Source organism: Schistocerca americana, chromosome 3 (genome assembly GCF_021461395.2).
Source record: "Schistocerca americana isolate TAMUIC-IGC-003095 chromosome 3, iqSchAmer2.1, whole genome shotgun sequence".
In the NCBI taxonomy this organism is placed as follows: Eukaryota; Metazoa; Arthropoda; class Insecta; order Orthoptera; family Acrididae; genus Schistocerca; species Schistocerca americana.
Window position 1 is genome coordinate 687,308,227 of NC_060121.1, and position 17,805 is coordinate 687,326,031.

Here is a 17,805-nt window from a genome sequence, read left to right on the forward strand (position 1 = left end):
GCTGGAAATTGGTATGAGATTTTTATTATTTCACAATATGATATGTATTTTCCATGTGACAATTCAAATTATGCAGAGGTTTCAATTTTTACTTAAAAGTAAAAGTATGAGATGGTCAAAAAGGGTAAAGTGAAAGGTAAGTGTAATGCTGTTGGTAAGTACAGAACATCTGTAACTATTCTAGCAATCAGCTTCATCTCCAGACAATACAAAGAAATAATGTTTTACTACTACTGAATGCCATTATGAATTCTGTATATCTATATCTACATCTGCATGGTTACTCTGCAATTCACACTTATGTGCCTGGCAGAGGGTTCAGCGAACCATTTTCATACTACTTTTCTACCATTCAACTCTCGAATGGCGCTTGGGAAAAAGGAACACCTAAATCTTTCCATTCGAGCTCTGATTTCTCTTATTTTATTATAATGATCATTTCTCCCTACGTAGGTGGGTGTCAACGAAATGTTTACACATTTGGAAGAGAAAGTTGGTGATTGAAATTTTGTAAATAGATCTCGCAACAAAGAAAACCACCTTTGTTTCAGTGAGTGCCACTGCAACTCACGTATCATATTAGTGACACTCTCATCCCTATTGCGCGATAACACGAAATGAGCTGCGCTTCTTTGCACTTTTTAGATGTCCTCCGTCAATTGTACCTGGTAAGGATTCCATATTGCACAGAAATATACCAGTACAAGACGTACAAGTGTAATGTAGGCTGTCTCTGTAGTGGGTTTGTCCCATCTTCTAAGTGTTCTGCCAACAAAACGCAGTCTTTCTTTCGCCTTCCCCACTATATTATCTATGTGGTCTTTCCAATTTAAGTTGCCTGTAATTGTAATTCCTAGGTATTTAGATGAACTGACAGCCCTTAGATTTGTGCGATTTATCGTATACCCAAAATTTATTGGATTCGTTTTAGTACCCATGTGGATGACCTCGCACTTTTCTTTGTTTAGTGCCAACTGCCACTTTTTGCACCATACAAAAATTCTATCTAGATCTTTTTGTAATTGTAATTGATCATATGATGATTTTACTAGACGGTAAATTACAGCATCATCTGAAAACAACCTAAGGAGGCTGCTCAGATTATCACCTAGATCATTTATAAAAATCAGGAACAGCAGCGGGCCGATGGTACTACCTTGTGGAACACCAGATATCACTTCTGTTCTACTCGATGATTTACCGTCTACCACTATGAACTGTGACCTCTCTGAGAGGAAATCATGAATCCAGTCACACAACTGAGATGATACCCCATATGCACGCAATTTGATTAATAGTCACTTGTGAGGAACGGTATCAAAAGCCTTCTGGAAATCTAGGAATATGGAATCGATCTGAGATCCCTTGTCCACAGCACTCATTACTTCATAGGAATAAAGAACTAGCCGTGTAGCACAAGAGTGATATTTTCTGAATCCGTGTTGGTTATGTATCAATAAGTCATTTTCTTCCACGTGATCCATAATATTCAAGTACAGTATATGCTTCAAAATCCTACCGCAAATTGAGGTCAGTGGTATGGGTCTGTAATTCAGTGGGTTACTCCTAATTCCTTTCTTGAATATTGGTGTGACCTGTGCTACTTTCCAGTCTTTAGGAACAGATCTTTCGTCAAGTGAGCGGTTGTAAATTATTGCTAAGAAAGGTGCTATTGTGTCTGCATACTCTGAGAGGAACCCGATTTGTACACCATCTGGACCGGAAGACTTGCCTTTTTTAAGTGATTTCAGTTGTTTCGCAACACCTAAGATATCTACTTTTATGTCACTCATACTAACAGCCTGTTCTGGTTTCGAATTCTGGAATATTTACTTCATCTTTTTTCGTGAAGGAATTATGGAAAACTGTATTTAGTAACTCCGAATTTGTGGCACCATCATCGGTAACATTTCCACCGCTACCGCGCAATGATGGTATTGACAGTTTTTTTGCCACTGGTGCACTTTACATATGACCAGAATCTCTTTGGGTTTTCTACCATATTTTGAGACAATATTTCATTGTGAAAACTATTAAAAGCATCTCGCATTGACGTCCACACTAAATTTCAAGCTTCCTTCAAACTTAGCCAGTCTAGAGGATTTTGCTTTCTTCTGAATTTGGCATGCTTCTTTCATTGCATCTGTGACAGTGTTCTGACATGTTTTATGTACCATGGTGGATCATTCCCATCTCTTATTAACTTATGTGGTATGAATTTATCAATTGCTGTCAATACTGTATCTATGAATTTGAGCCATATCTGGTCTACACTTACATAATTAGTTTGGAAGGAATAGAAGACATCAAGCGAATTTTTATCTGCTGTTTTAAATAGATGAATTTTGTGTTTATTTTTAGTGGTTTTGGTTGATATGGTTTTAAGCCTTGCTACAATGACATTGTGTTCACTAATCCCTGTATCTGTCATGACGCTCTCTATTAGATCAGGATTATTTGTGGCTAAGAGGTCAAGTGTGTTTTCACAACTAATTACAATTCGTGTGGGCTCATGAACTAATTGTTCAAAGTAATTCTCAGAGAAAGCATTTAGTACAATTTCGAAAGATGTTTTCTGTCTACCACCAGCTTTGAACATGTATTTTCACCAACAAATCGAGGGTAGATTGAAGTCTCCAATAATTATAACTGTATGAGTGGGGTACTTATTTGTAATGAGATTCAAGTTTTCTTTAAAGCGTTCAGCTATTATATCATCTGAGTCGGGGGTCGGTAGAAGGAGCCAATTATTATTTTGGCATGATTGTTGAGTATAATGTCTACCCATAGCAATTCGCACGAACTTTCTACTTTAACTTCACTACAAAATAAACTACTACCAACAAACACAAACACACCACCACCTACTTTATTTAATCTATCCTTTCTTAACACGGTTTGTGCCTCTGTACAAATTTCGGCAGAAATTATCTCCAGCTTTAGCCAGCTTTCTGTTCCTACAACGATTTCAGCTTCAGTGATTTCTATCAGCGCTTGAAGCTCTGGTACTTTTTCATCACAGCTACGACAATTTACAACTACAATACCAACTGTTGCTTGGTTGAATCTAATCGTTTCTTTGCCCTGTACCCTTTGAGATTGGAGCCCTTTTTTGATCTTTCCCAAGACTGTTTAACCTAAAAAAACGCCCAGTCCATGCCACACAGTCCCTGCTACCCCCGTAGCAGCCTCCTGTGTGTAGTGGACACCTGACCTATTTAGCGGAACCCAAAACCCCACCACCTTACGGCACAAGTCGAAGAATCTGCAGCCTACACGATTGCAGAACTGTCTGAGCCTTGATTCAGACCCTCCACTCGGCTCTGTACCAAAGGTCTGCAACCGGAAGGACCCTTTCCACATCTCACATCTTGGATGACTCCCCCCCCTCGGTATGCACACAGAGTGAACATTGGCTTTCTTCCCATCCTTAGCTGCCATATCCCTAAGGGGCTCCATCACCTGCCTAATGCTCCCAATGACAAGTAATCCCACCCTCTGCACTTGTCCGGACCTCTCAGAAAGACCGGCCACTGCCGCAACAGGAGAGGCTGCCCTTGCTGGCTCAGAAGTACTTTCAGCAGTGGGCAGCACCTCAAACCTGTTACGAAGGTGTAAGGGTACAGCCTTGTGGCCAGCACCAACTTTCGCATTCCACCGAGGGATTCGCAACCCCGCCATGGTTAGCCAGTCACCATCAGGCAAGTGTCGACCCGCAGGGATGTCTGAATCCGAGGGCACAGTGTCATCAGAGATGCCAGGCAATGCTACAGGTTCCAGAGGCACCACAGTGCTCACCTCGGGTGTCCAAATGTTACCGTGGCCCAGGGCAAAAGCCTGGAGCCTGTCGACCAAGGCCATCACAGCTTCCAGCTATTTACGGATGGTGGCCAATTCCCCCTGAATCTGTACACCACAGGTGCAGTCCCTATCCATCCCTAACAATTTTTTTCGTCTCTTTTATCTCACAAGCCATTCAAAACAAAAAGATGACTGGTGACTACGCAATTTACACCATACGGGAACTAAAACGCGATGCTACAACTCTCAAATACTATAATACGCCCAAAATTTGTGAATTAAACTATGCAAGTACCCAAAAACATGCAAAGAAATTAAGAATTAAACTATGAAGCAAATAAATGAGCTAGGAGTACGACTTGCTGCTGGCTGCTTCTTATGTGATGGCAGCAGGGGGCTCTCTGGTTGCGACCGACCGACACTGGCCATTCAAAACAAAAACAGATGACTGTCGACTAAGCGAATTTACACTATTCAGGTACTAAAACGTGATGCTACAACTCTCAAATACTATAATACACCCGAAATAGGCATACAATGGGCAGCTGCACAATAATATAATGATAGACAAAGACAAATTACTTAGTGTATGTTACAAAATATGTCACAGTATTGTTCTTATGGCAAATGGAACAGAAATATGAGCAAATGTAAAAAGAGCAGACAGTGTAAAACAGTTTCAGTCATCTGGTTATTAATTTCCTGTTTTAACTTTTTAGGCCTTCCAGTTCGACAGACTGTAAAACAGTGCTGTGAGAGAGGAACCCTCAAAATAAAAATTTGATGTCATTACAGCCACAGATTATTACTGAGAGAAATGTCTTATTGTTTAGAGAGATACAAGCTGAATAAAAAAATTTAGTCAGCTAAAACTTTCCTCAGAAAGTACTGGTCACACAGCAATACAGGAGAGATACTGACAAATATACAGAGAATACAGAGAAGCTAATGTAAAGTTACAATTTAGAAATTCATGGAAAGTGTGGGGTGAGGCACTAAACTTCCAATTGCACTGTCATAAAAGATAGGTATCTAGGTGGAGGAGAAAAGTAATGAAACTGACTTTTTGTCTACTAAAGTTTTTTTAACGACAATATTGTCCCTCTCAAAGTAGTTCCCTCCGGCAGCGATACACTGGTAGAGTCGTTGTTCCCAGTCTTGGTATCAGTGCCGAAAAGCTTCAACTGGTAAGACGTTTAACATGTCAGCCACATTCTTTTGAATGTACTCAAGGGTCTCAAAATGACATCCTTTTAAAACATTTCTCAATTTTGGGAAAAGGAAAAAGTCACAAGGACTCAGGTACACCAATGTCTTTTGAGGTCAAAACTTCTGTGATGGAAATGGGAGATGAACACATCAGTCTATGTAATCAGAACAACACAGTGCTGCCAGATCACTTGCGGTGTTTCAGTCTCGTTACTTCTCTCACACACCTTTTATGAGCTCAAATCCTTTTTTGAACCCAATTCAAAACTTTCATAAATGATGAATGCTGCATACACTATCCCAAGTGTAAAAAATCTAATCAAAGGCCAAATATATTAACACAGAATAGTCATCTTTACATGATGACCAAAAAATATTGGACTGCAAGTTCATTTAAAAATTGTATTATGTGTCTTGAATGAGACTTCATTATGGGGGAACTCGTTTTTATAGTGTAAAAATGAAAAGAGTATATGGTCCTACCAAAGAAACAATGACTAACAAACAAATTACACCAAAAGCTGTTGAACTTGTCTAACCCTTTCAAGTTCAATCAAACCTAAAGAAATTAGATATTATAGACAAAATTTATGATAGTGGAATTTGATCTATATAACTAACAGTTATCTTGTCATTGATGTTCGAACTGCTGACATCAACTACAAATTAAGTCACATAAATCACATTTCCAACTACAGTCAGGTGTAGAAATGCTTGTAGCAAGTAAGTGTGATTACTGGTTGTGGGCATCTAACAGGTATAATAAACTGTCTATACATGTGGAATATAATCATTATTTTCATGCTGGACAAAAAGCGAGTTAATAGTACATACAAAAGTTCATATGAGTAATATAGTTTTAGACATAAAGTGTTACATTGTATAGCATATGGTAATAAAAATTCAATTTATTTTTACTGATGATACAGCTTGAAGCCTACCTCGCAACTTAGATAGTTGTAGCATGTTCATGACATTTACTCTGTCAAGTGTACACACTGCACACCACAGGGTATGGGTTAAAAATAACAGACAATAATATATATTTAATATGGAGCTTAGTTCACTGAAAGATAGCTCTTTACTCTTCTGGTGGAACCGTATTATTATTCGGTTGAAAAATCCGTTGAGGACGGTTTCCCAATATGAAAACACACACACACAACACACACATTATAAAAATGGATGTAATAATAAATGTACGTATGTATGTATGTATGTTTGTATGTATGTATCTGTATATTGTGTATGTGTGTATGTTCCACATCTTCTACACCGCTGGACTGATTTCAACCAAACTTGGTACACATATCACTCAGTGTCAGGAAAGAGCTGTTGTGAGGGTAAGAAACACATATCTATTGAAGTGGTGCATGTCAAGTTGCAAAAGAAGTGCAGACCATAACGCACAATTTATTCATGCATTATTTGAGAATGAGAATGCTTACTGGCTTGCAACAACCTTTACACATTATTTCAAACTGTTACAAAACTCTTTCTTTCTAATAAGTCCCACAAAATAATGAAAGGAGAAATGTTTATTGTTTACTACAATTTTGCTGTTCAGGCATGACATTTTGATCTAATTCCTTACTACCAACTGTAATCACAACACATTTTTCAGACTATTGGCATACACCACTCGTTTTGACGGAGGAGATAGAGAAGATCCAAAGAAGAGCGGCGCGTTTCGTCACAGGGTTATTTGGTAACCGTGATAGCATTACGGAGATGTTTAATAAACTCAAGTGTCAGACTCTGCAAGAGAGATGCTCTGCATCGCGGTGTAGATTGCTCGCCAAGTTTCGAGAGGGTGCGTTTCTGGATGAGGTATCGAATATATTGCTTCCCCCTACTTATACCTCCCGAGGAGATCACGAATGTAAAATTAGAGAGATTAGAGCGCGCACGGAGGCTTTCAGACAGTCGTTCTTCCCGCGAACCATATGCGACTGGAACAGGAAAGGGAGGTAATGACAGTGGCACGTAAAGTGCCCTCCGCCACACACCGTTGGGTGGCTTGCGGAGTATAAATGTAGATGTAGAATGTATCAGCAAAATTATGTGTAAGTGTGACACATATTTCAAGAGGTATGATGTAATAAACACTGAGATACATGAAAAACTCCTGCATCATGCATGATGTTTAAAGTTTTTACTCCTTTCTTACAACTCTAATCATGATACATTTCACAGACAGTATTCATATATACTGCTAAATGTGCACACAAAATTCTATCATTGTATGGCACATTGTTCAGGAGGTACAATATCATCAACATTGATCTGCGTGAAAACAAAACTGCAGTTCAAAATTTGCTAGAGATACACATGAACTATGTGCACAAATATATGTGAAATAGATTAAACATATTTTAAATACATGTGACTTGTGCACATACAGAGCAAAGCCACAGGTAAAAAGTCCCTCGAAACCCCTGGATCTATCTCAATATGCCACTTATTACATGGAAAAAAAAATATGGTTTGGGTAAGAATTCATCCATCTCCTATTGGGGTGATAGTGATAAACATGGGGAGAGCAGGGGTTAGGAGATGGACAGACAGTGAGTGGGAAGGAGGAGATGGACACAGATAGGGTCTAGGAGGAGACGGACACAGATAAGGTGAAGGAGGAGATGGACAGAAAAAGAGGAAAAGAGAAATGGACAGAGAGAGGGGCAGGAGGGATGGATACAGAAATGAAAGAGGAGGAGAAAGACAGAGAAGAGGAGGAAGAAGAAATGGACAGAGGAAGGGCAGGAGGGAGAGGTGGACAGATAGAAGAGGAGGAGGAAATGGATAGATAAAAGGAAGAGATGGGCTGAGAAAGGGAAGAGATGGCCAGAGAAAGGGGAAAGGAGGAGATGGAAAGAGAAAGAGAAAGAAAAAGAGGATGAGATGGATAGGGAGAGATGGGGGAGGAGGAAATGGACAGAGAGAGGGGGCCGAGGAGATGTACACAGAGAAGGGGGAGGAGGAGATGGACACAGAGAAGATTGAATATATACACACAAATCAAAATGTTTGAAAACTGTATGTAATGTGATGAATAAATTACATTTTACATTTTACGCTTTCTTCTCCATAGCAGGTAAGAGCTCTACATAATGAAAGCTACCTTGTATCCTAAACTTATTCCAGGTTTCTATCATCTTACTCCTTATCCATGCCTGAATAAGTTTTTCTCTAACAGATAGAGACTTCATACAGTTACCAGTTACTTAAATGTAAAACAGACGTGCATTATGTGAACTCATTTTGAGGTGTAACATCTCGTTTTTAGAATGAATCCATGTCCTCCTTCACCTTATCTGTGTCCATCTCCTCCTAGACCCTATCTGTGTCCATCTCCTCCTTCCCACTCACTGTCTGTCCATCTCCTAACCCCTGCTCTCTCCATGTTTATCACTATCACCCCAATAGGAGATGGCTGAATTCTTACCCAAACCGTACTTTTTTTTTTTTTTTTTTTTTTCCATGTAATAAGTGGCATATCTGGGAGTATGCGTGCGGAACGATTTGAAGTGGAATGATCATATAAAATTAATTGTTGGTAAGGCCGGTACCAGGTTGAGATTCATTGGGAGAGTCCTTAGAAAATGTAGTCCATCAACAAAGGAGGTGGCTTACAAAACACTCGTTCGACCTATACTTGAGTATTGTCCATCAGTGTGGGATCCGTACCAGATTGGGTTGATGGAGGAGATAGAGAATATCCAAAGAAGAGCGGTGTGTTTCGTCACAGGGTTATTTGGTAACCGTGATAGCGTTACGGAGATGTTTAACAAACTCAAGTGGCAGACTTTGCAAGAGAGGCACTCTGCATCGCGGTGTAGCTTGCTCGCCAGGTTTCGAGAAGGTGCGTTTCTGGATGAGGTATCGAATATATTGCTTCCCCCTACTTATACCTCCCGAGGAGATCGCGAATGTAAAATTAGAGAGATTAGAGCACACACAGAGGCTTTCAGACAGTCGTTCTTCCCGCGAACCATACGCGACTGGAACAGGAAAGGGAGGTAATGACAGTGGCACGTAAAGTGCCCTCAGCCACACACCGTTGGGTGGCTTGCGGAGTATAAATGTAGATGTAGATGTAGAACTGCAAATGGCCGATGAAAGATATTTGTGGGTTAAGGTAATTAGTAAGTAGGCAGCAACCCACTTTTCGCAGGTTTCTGATAATTTGTGCAGATCAGAGCTGTATTAATCCTTCGTTATCAGCGATGACAGCTTTGGACTGGCGCTTCTACCTGCTCAGTGGAGTTGTATCCTCTGTGGGGCCACAAGTGAAAGGCAAGTAGTGCATGTGACCTCCATCACATCAAAGAAATGATCGCTGAAAGACAACTGATGTTCAGATTTTACTATAAAATTGATCAGAGTCTCTTCTGAGACATGCTCGTTCAAACATCTAGCCGGGATTTTACACCTATGTAGTCTATCAATAAGAAGAAGTTAGGATTGTATGTTCTAGGAAATATGAAGTTGAATTTCCTTGTGTGTGTTATTTGACTAGACAATAAAAAAAGTCTCTTTCAGCATCATTGAGGCTGTGGATTGAAGTCCATGGAGGAGAAGCTGGTTCACAGATCAAGGGTACTGCATAACAGGACCCTTACAGCACTGATACTGTACAGTGACCAACAGATAACGTAAGAGAACTGGAAAATCCAGTAAATTACAAGAGTTGCATATCAACTACTGGACTGTTTCAATGCCCACTCCTATCACCCCCAATGGGAAAATGAACCACAAAACATGCCAATTACTGTAATTTTAGAATGATCTTTTTTGGCTGTCATAATTGTTTTTCAAAGAGTTAAACAATGGGAAAGTACTTGATCAGAGTGATCAATGTGTGACTTTCCATTACGGTAATCACTGATTTTATTAGACTCTGACTGCAAAGCTTGACATTTCACCAACTTACATGTTTGAAATAGTGACTTCTATTATGCCAATTCAGTTGCAAAAAACTACACAGCTGTTTCTTTCAAATACCACTTTACGTTTCTTCAGTTTCCACATAACTGACAGTTTTGGTTTATATCTTCTATTGTTACATCACAATCCATAACTTAGAAACAGTTTTGTCACAGCTACAAAGTAATAGAAAATGCTCATATGCTTTGTTCGAGTAGGTTTCAATCAGGTGTAAAACAAAATCCAGATGCATCACCCATCTCTGCCCTTTCCCCTGACTTGCCACAGTTGATTTTTATTTTGAGTTCCATATACTGTATACCTCCGAATTCAAGACGAGGTTTTTCCCCAAACTATCATGCCCAGAAGTCGGGGGTCATTTTACATTCACAGCACATCATGCGGAATTTTTCTTTTCTTTACCAAATACAACCTCAAGCTTTCAGTAATCTTTAACTCTACTCTGTGGCATACCTACTGCTTTAACCGTGAACGTATGGTGTGCTTTGAGCATTGTTGTTCAATAGCAGGAAGTGTTTGTCACAATAATTTTTTCTTTTATCTGTTGCTGTTTGACTTCAGAGATCCCCCTTCTAAAATGTGTAGTTAAATATTTAATGGAACATTGTAGTTAAACATCAAATTTTTCAACATGATGCATGCATTACTATGGTAGAAATTTGAAAATTGTGGTTGTTGGCATGCAAAAGCAACAAACAATTGGGTGGTCACAGAAGCTAATGTTTGGAGGTGGTGAAAGGACAAAGGATATCTGAAAAATGCAAAGCCAATTAGGAATGCTTTCTGTGGCCCACATGGTAGATGTTTCAAAAATACTTGAATGCAAGTAGTGGCATTTGTGTACAAGAAACTTAAAGAAGGAATAGCAGTTCCCCATGACGTCATACGAAATAAAGCATGTGAATTGGTACAGGAACATTGTGTCCAACTTAAAGCCAGCACTAAGTGGTGCACAAGCATCATGCGACACAATGGACTTGTGCTGTGATGTTGAACATCCCTTTCTCTGCATCTTCCAGCATCGCATCTAGAAAAGTTAGTTGATATCAGTGATGCATTAGGAGATTGAGAAAAGAACATGCTTACCTCTTATGACAAATTGGAACCTCTTATGGCAAATTGGAAACACTGACAAGAATCCTGTTCACTTTGGTATGCGATCCAGTACCAAGGTTGAAGAGGAAGGGACAGTGAGACATCACAAAGTAACAAAGATGTGACCCTGTATCACCCTCAATCGTAAAATTATGCCAAAGGGAAAGTGCCACCTGGTACCATATTTTGTTGCAACTGAAAAGGATAGATTGTTATAGATTGGCTCCACACAGTCTGGAGCATGAGACCAGGTGCTCCTGTAAAGAATCATGGAATTCTGACCCTGGACGTTTTGAAGGGGTATCTGACACTAGCAGTGAAGGCAAAAATCTTGAAATTAAACACAGATCTTGTCGTCATTCCAGGATGTGTGACTTCACAACTAAAAATGTTAGATGGAGTGGTGAAGAAGCCATTGAAAGACCATCTGAAGCAGCTGTTGGTTACCAGGAAGTTGATGAAGGTTCAGTATCTCTAATTGCATAATGGATCCAGACTGCTTGGACACCCATATCCAGTGCATGAATTGTGAATTTGTTTTAGGAAGTACTGTGCAACAAATGCATTAGATGTGAATGAAGATGATCTGCTTTGGGAAGAAATGCAAAATAACCATGGCAGTGACACTGACATTGCATATTCTGTGGACCATTCCAGTGAGGAGGACTAAGACGCATCTGTATCTGACTAGAAGACCTTTATATGATTTTATTTTCTGTGTATTGGTACTTTCACTGTCTCCTTCAGTTACTTAAATAAGATAAGCATTTGTAAGTTTTCCAAATATACCTAGTACGTGTATACATGTTTTTCCGTAATTGCTTGTTAAACAAAAGGGATCATCCTGCATTCAAAGTAATCTTAGATTCGGAGATATTCAGTAATTGGATTAACAAAGTTTATATAGAGTTTTTAGTTTGTCAGTGAAGAGATTCTTGTATGAAATGTAATTATGTATCATACTGCTATTGAAACAGTCAACATCTGGTCTAATTTCATAGATACAGTCATTCAGTTGCAATGTTTTGTCTGAGAAGTGAAGATATTTCAGCAACAGCTGAAATTTATTCCTACCCATAATAGGGTGCCACAGTGTGGCAGTGGAAACTTTCAATTAATGTTCACAATTTTTGAAATCTTATTTCTACCCTTCCTTCTCATTGAATACAAGTACTGGTGGGTCTTGGGATGTTTAACTGCACACATCACTACCATCTTCATTGCCTCATCTGTGAATGAATCCTCAATATAATGCTCACTAGAAGATGATTCATAGACACGTACACCATCCACGAACTCAGTTCACTATGATTCATTAATGTTAGCTAAGTGTTCACATTCTACATCAGACACATTCCAGGTAAAACTGGCCACAATTAATGATAAACATCAATTAAAACCGGAACAGCTACTAATGTAATTACAAAAAGACAAGTACCCTATTGTCAAATACAACTCAGAACACACAAGCAGGAGACTGATCATTGATAACAGGTTGTCATGTTGTTGGCATCTGAGCAGAACTTCCTACTACAGATGCTAACGAAGATAAAACTCAGAAATTCTGTTTTTCCACCAGAAATATTTGTATTAGGTTTCAATTATGTAAATAGGCTGCAAATAAGATAACAAATTAAACTTTATGAACCCTTTAGCAAGACTTCTGGGAGCAACGAATTATTTTGGACTTTCCCGTCAATGTGTAAAAAAAGATACAACTGCACTACTTGGATGTATTAATTAATTTACAACAGAGTCAGGTGAACATTAAGTTCAGTTTGTCAATTATAAAAAGTTATCCCTCATAAATAAATACAGCTCACAGGAAAGATAACCATTGAGCTTTAAGAGGACATATGACAGACACATGAAAAGTTTGTTGACTGTATGATAGTAAACTCCCATTCTTCTTCAGAGGATGCCTGTTTACACACACACATGCGCACACACACACACACATACACACACACAAAAATTGCTCATTTCTGGAATCAGAATCCATTAATAACTTAATTTTTATGGTCCACCTGTAAGGATGAGTGTTCTATATCAATATATTTGTTGTGATATGATTTCCTACACTTAGCATAGTGTACACTGTACTTAACATTAATGACAATTTAAATTTATGAGTCAGACTAACATTTGAACTTGCATATAAGTCTTTTATGGACAGTGCTATTTCTGGAATGTGAAACAGTTTTACTGAAATATCTGTGTTCATAATTTCTAGATAGTTTTAGATTCAGAGAAACACAATTTTTGCTACCTAGATACACCATAATCTAATTATTCATTTTATGTGACAATTTCCCTTCCTTTTACAAAATTCTGCTGGCTTCTCTCCACAACTCATACTATGTGTTATTGTTGACTCCCGCTTTCACTCATAACACTTACATTCAGATTAAGCTTTCAAAGAAGCAACAGTTATCTTCATTAGCTGTCTTACAATCAGTGAACATGTGTCCAGAAAATCTTTGACGTATAACATCAGTGGAAATTCCTGGATGGGGGAACCATAAAATAAGGTTCAAATGGTTCAAATGGCTCTGAGCACTATGGGACGTAACTTCTGAGGTCATCAGTCCCCTACAACTTAGAACTACTTAAACCTAACTAACCTAAGGACATCACACACATCCATGCCCGAGGCAGGATTCGAACCTGCGACAGTAGCGGCCACGCGGTTCCAGACTGTAGCACCTAGAACCGCAAGGCCACTCCGGCCGGCATAAAATAAGGGAAAGATAGCCATGTACCTACAGCATATTGATGGGTGAAGTATGTAAACATGTAACAGATAACAGCACTCACACTAGCTTTTGAGCACTCACTCATTTTCTAGCAAAAGTACACACACCTACATACATATGACTACAGAAACACCCAAACACACATTCATATGTCCATGGCAAGAATGATTATTGGTACTTGATTATTGAAAGCAGTTATCTAAGTCAGTGGAAGTGGGGATGAGGTAGGGAAAGATGCAAGGAGGGAGGTAGCTGGAAAGAGACAGGTCTTTGGTCAGAAGACTCCATGGCCACAAAACAAGAAAAAAAGCTTTATAGTAATGCAGCGTAACTGTTACATAACATGGCTGCATTCACATGTGACCCTGCCTTTTATTGGATAGGAAATGGCTATGAGTGCAGGAAAGATACAGGTCTTTGGTCAGAAGACTCCATGGCCACAAAACAAGAAAAAAAAGCTTTGTAGTAATGCAGCATAACTGTTACATAACATGGCTGCTATCACATGTGACCTTGCCTTTTATTGGATAGGAAATGCCTATGAGTGGAGAGTGGTAAGATATGGTGTGCAAGGTCTTGCACCTGGGCTGACCACAACATAGTTTTAGATTCAGAGAAACACAATTTTTTCCCATGGGGTGCAGGACGAGGAGCAGGATCAGAACATGGATGGACAAGGATATTCTGTAGGTTGGGTGGGCAGTGGGAAACTACTTTGCAGTATGTAGTTAGAATTTTGGGTAGGATATCCTTCATCTCAGGGCACTCAACCACATACTCCACCAGAGCATCGACTACCTCTTGTTGTGCCATGAGGTGAGAGATATCCTACCCAAAATCCTATCCACATTCCCCAAAATAATTTTCTGCCATCCGCCCAATCTACAGAATATTCTTCTCCATCCACATTCCAATCTTATTCCCTATTCTGCACCCCATGGGTCATTCTCTTTTAGTCAGACCAGCTGCAAGACCTGTCCTACTAACTCCTACCATAGTCCACTCACTCACAGGCATTTCATACCCAATAAAAGGCAGGGCCATGTGTGAAAGCATGCATGTTATATAATAGTTATGCTACAATCACTGTATAGCATTCTGCATGGAGATGACAAGTAACCAACTGTCTACTCATATGAATGGCCACCATCGAACTGTGGCAAACCTCAAAAATGATCATCCATTTGACAAACATGTTATATGCTACAACACAAATTACTTCAACTGCTGCTTCAGAATGCCGACCATTTTAATATTCCATTCCAGTGCAAATTTCTCTGAACTATGCAGTGGGAATTGTCTCTCCATTATATCCTACATTCTCATAATCCTCCTGTCTCAAACTCCATTAACCTGTTGCTATGGCCTCACTCTGTCCAAACTGTGTACTGCCTCCTCCAGCCACTGCCCCCCCCCCCCCTCCATGCAGGTTCTCTCTCTCTCCCTCTCCCTCTCCCTCTGCCACTTCTCCCCCATTTTCAATCCCTCTCCCTTCTCTCTCCCCTCCCTTCATCCTTTTCAACTTCACTTCACCTTCATCTTCACCTTTCTCTCTCTTCCCCCCCTTCCTTCCTCTCTTTCTTCCTACATCTCTTTTTGCCCTGCCCTCTGTACTCTTTTCATCTTACTGTCCAACTGCATAATGATCTGTCCAAAGACCTGCCCCTTTGCCGCTATCCTCTCCTTGCATCGGTCTCTACCCCTCACCATCTCCATCAGCTCAGGCAACAATAATCAAGTATCAATAATCAGACTTGTCATGGACATGGGATTGTGTTTTTGGGTGTCTGTGTGCTTGTGCTCGTGTGTGTGTGTGCGTTTGTGTGTGTGTGTGTGTGTGTGTGTGTGTGTGTGTGTGTGTGTGCATGTGCACACATGCACGTGGATGTGTGTACTTTTTGTAGAAAAAGAGTGAGTGCCTGATAGCTAGTGTTTTTGTGCACTATGCATTGATCTGCCTTTCCCTTACTTTACATATTTGTCCAAAAAATCTGTTGTGCTTCATACCACATGACATGCAATGTTTACAAAAAATGCTTTCACTTGCCATAATTACCTAGATGAGCCACATTGCAAACATATATTTCAAGTTTTTTATTCTTGTTTACAGAAACCACTACAGAAATGAGACACAGTTTAATTATATGGAACATATGAAATACAATGACCAACTATGAAACTAATTTTTCTTGCAAATGTACCTTGAAATTTGCCTGGAAGCCCCAACACGTCTTGGTGATGTATTCTCATTGCAAGCATCTATGAGTTTCTTGAGAATGAATAAACATTCGCGAAATATTGAGAAAAATGGGTGATGAGATAAGAGGCACAAAGAAGTCAGAGAATGATTCCGGACCCTCTGTTGAAACAAACAAACAAACAAACAGCATTAAGCAAATAAAACTAACTGAAAGATAAGTGTTGAATTTTTAAACAGCCAATGATTTCAAATGAAATACAGATCATGTCAATATTTTCCAGATTATTCTGGTTGCTGAAATAATTCATTAAATTACTGGCATAACTATGAGTGACAAGTAATCATTTTGTAGATGATAGACAGCTTAAATTGAAATCTGTCATTCAGGAAATTAGCATATGTGTGGATAGCCAACCAACATATGTAAGTTTTCACATTTTTTTGCCATAGACATTTGGAGTAACACTACACTAGCTTTAAACTTTCATTTCCAGATAAAGAATTCATCTCTTGAATATAAAAAAAACACAGTTAACACACAAAATGAATTACATAATTGGCAAACAAGATGACATAAGTTCTTTCCAAAAACAAACATTAACAAACTATGCTTATCACTACAGGGGAATCCAAAAACAAACATTAACAAACTACGCATACCACCATTCACAAATCCAGTGGCCATCATGCAAGTAATTTTTAAATATATATTTCACCTCTGTTTAAATTAATTTTCAGTTCTTCAAAAGTTGTGAGCTCATGCAACATACTTGCATTTCAAATTTGAAGTCTGAAACCATATATTTAACTGTATCAAATGGAAAATCACTCAGGAAGACTATAACACTGTGAAAAAGAATTGTAGGCCAGTACTTTTCTTCAGGAAGGAAATTTCAGTACTGCAATAATACATGTACATGGAGGAGGCAGAACATTATGATCACCAACCTACTGTGGATACGGGCCCAGCCATACAACAGCAGCATCACATGGTGAGGAATGACTACTAGGCAGACACACATACGGTGCATGTAGTATCAGAGTGTGCTGTCTGTGTGTAGAATGGAAAAGGTGCACAATCTATCTGAATTCAATTGAGGGCAGATTGTGATGGCCCGGAGATGCACCACAAGCATTTTGGAAACTGCATGACTTGTTACGAGTCCAAGGAGTACTTTGGTGAGTGTCTTCAACACATGGTGAAAACAAGGTGAAACCATGTCCAAACATCATAGGTTTGGGCAGCCATCCTTTACAGATGTTAGACATCATATGCTGGGCAGACTGGTAAAACAGGACAGGCGGAAAATTGTGGTGGATTAACATTAGACTTTAATGCTGGGCAGAGTACAAGTGCATCTGAACACACAGTGCACCAAACACCACTAACGATGGGTGCCACAGCTGACAAAAAACTTAAGTGCCAATGTTGACACCATGATGTGGCAACTATTACTGAGATGGGCATGTGACCATTGGCACTGGCTGTTGGCACAGTGGCAGGGCACTGCATGGCCTGATGAGTCCCGATAACTTCATCATGCCGAAGGGAGGGCAATAATCTATTGTCTTCCAGGGGAACAGCTCCTTGACACTTCAACTGCAGGATGGAGACAAGCTTCATTACGCTCTGGGGAACATTCACATGGGCATCCATGGGTCCAGTCGAGCTCGTGCAATGCAGGCTAAGGAGTATTGTACACTGTTTGCAGACCACGTACACCACTTCAAGATGATCATGTTTTCCAACGGCAGTGGCATTTTTCAACAAGATAATGTCGCCATGTCACAAGGCCA

The 17,805-nt window shown here is 39.5% G+C and overlaps 1 protein-coding gene across 1 annotated transcript in view; it reads right to left on the reverse strand.

Moving 5' to 3' along the window:
- The window catches only part of LOC124606313 (MAP kinase-activating death domain protein), a 612,624-nt gene that overhangs the window by 511,248 nt on the left and 83,571 nt on the right, over nt 1-17,805 (reverse strand). Inside the window, exon 6 of the mRNA XM_047138295.1 lies at nt 16,010-16,167. Within this exon, the coding sequence (XP_046994251.1) occupies nt 16,010-16,167 (158 nt within the window). The remainder of the gene's footprint in view (nt 1-16,009; nt 16,168-17,805) is intronic.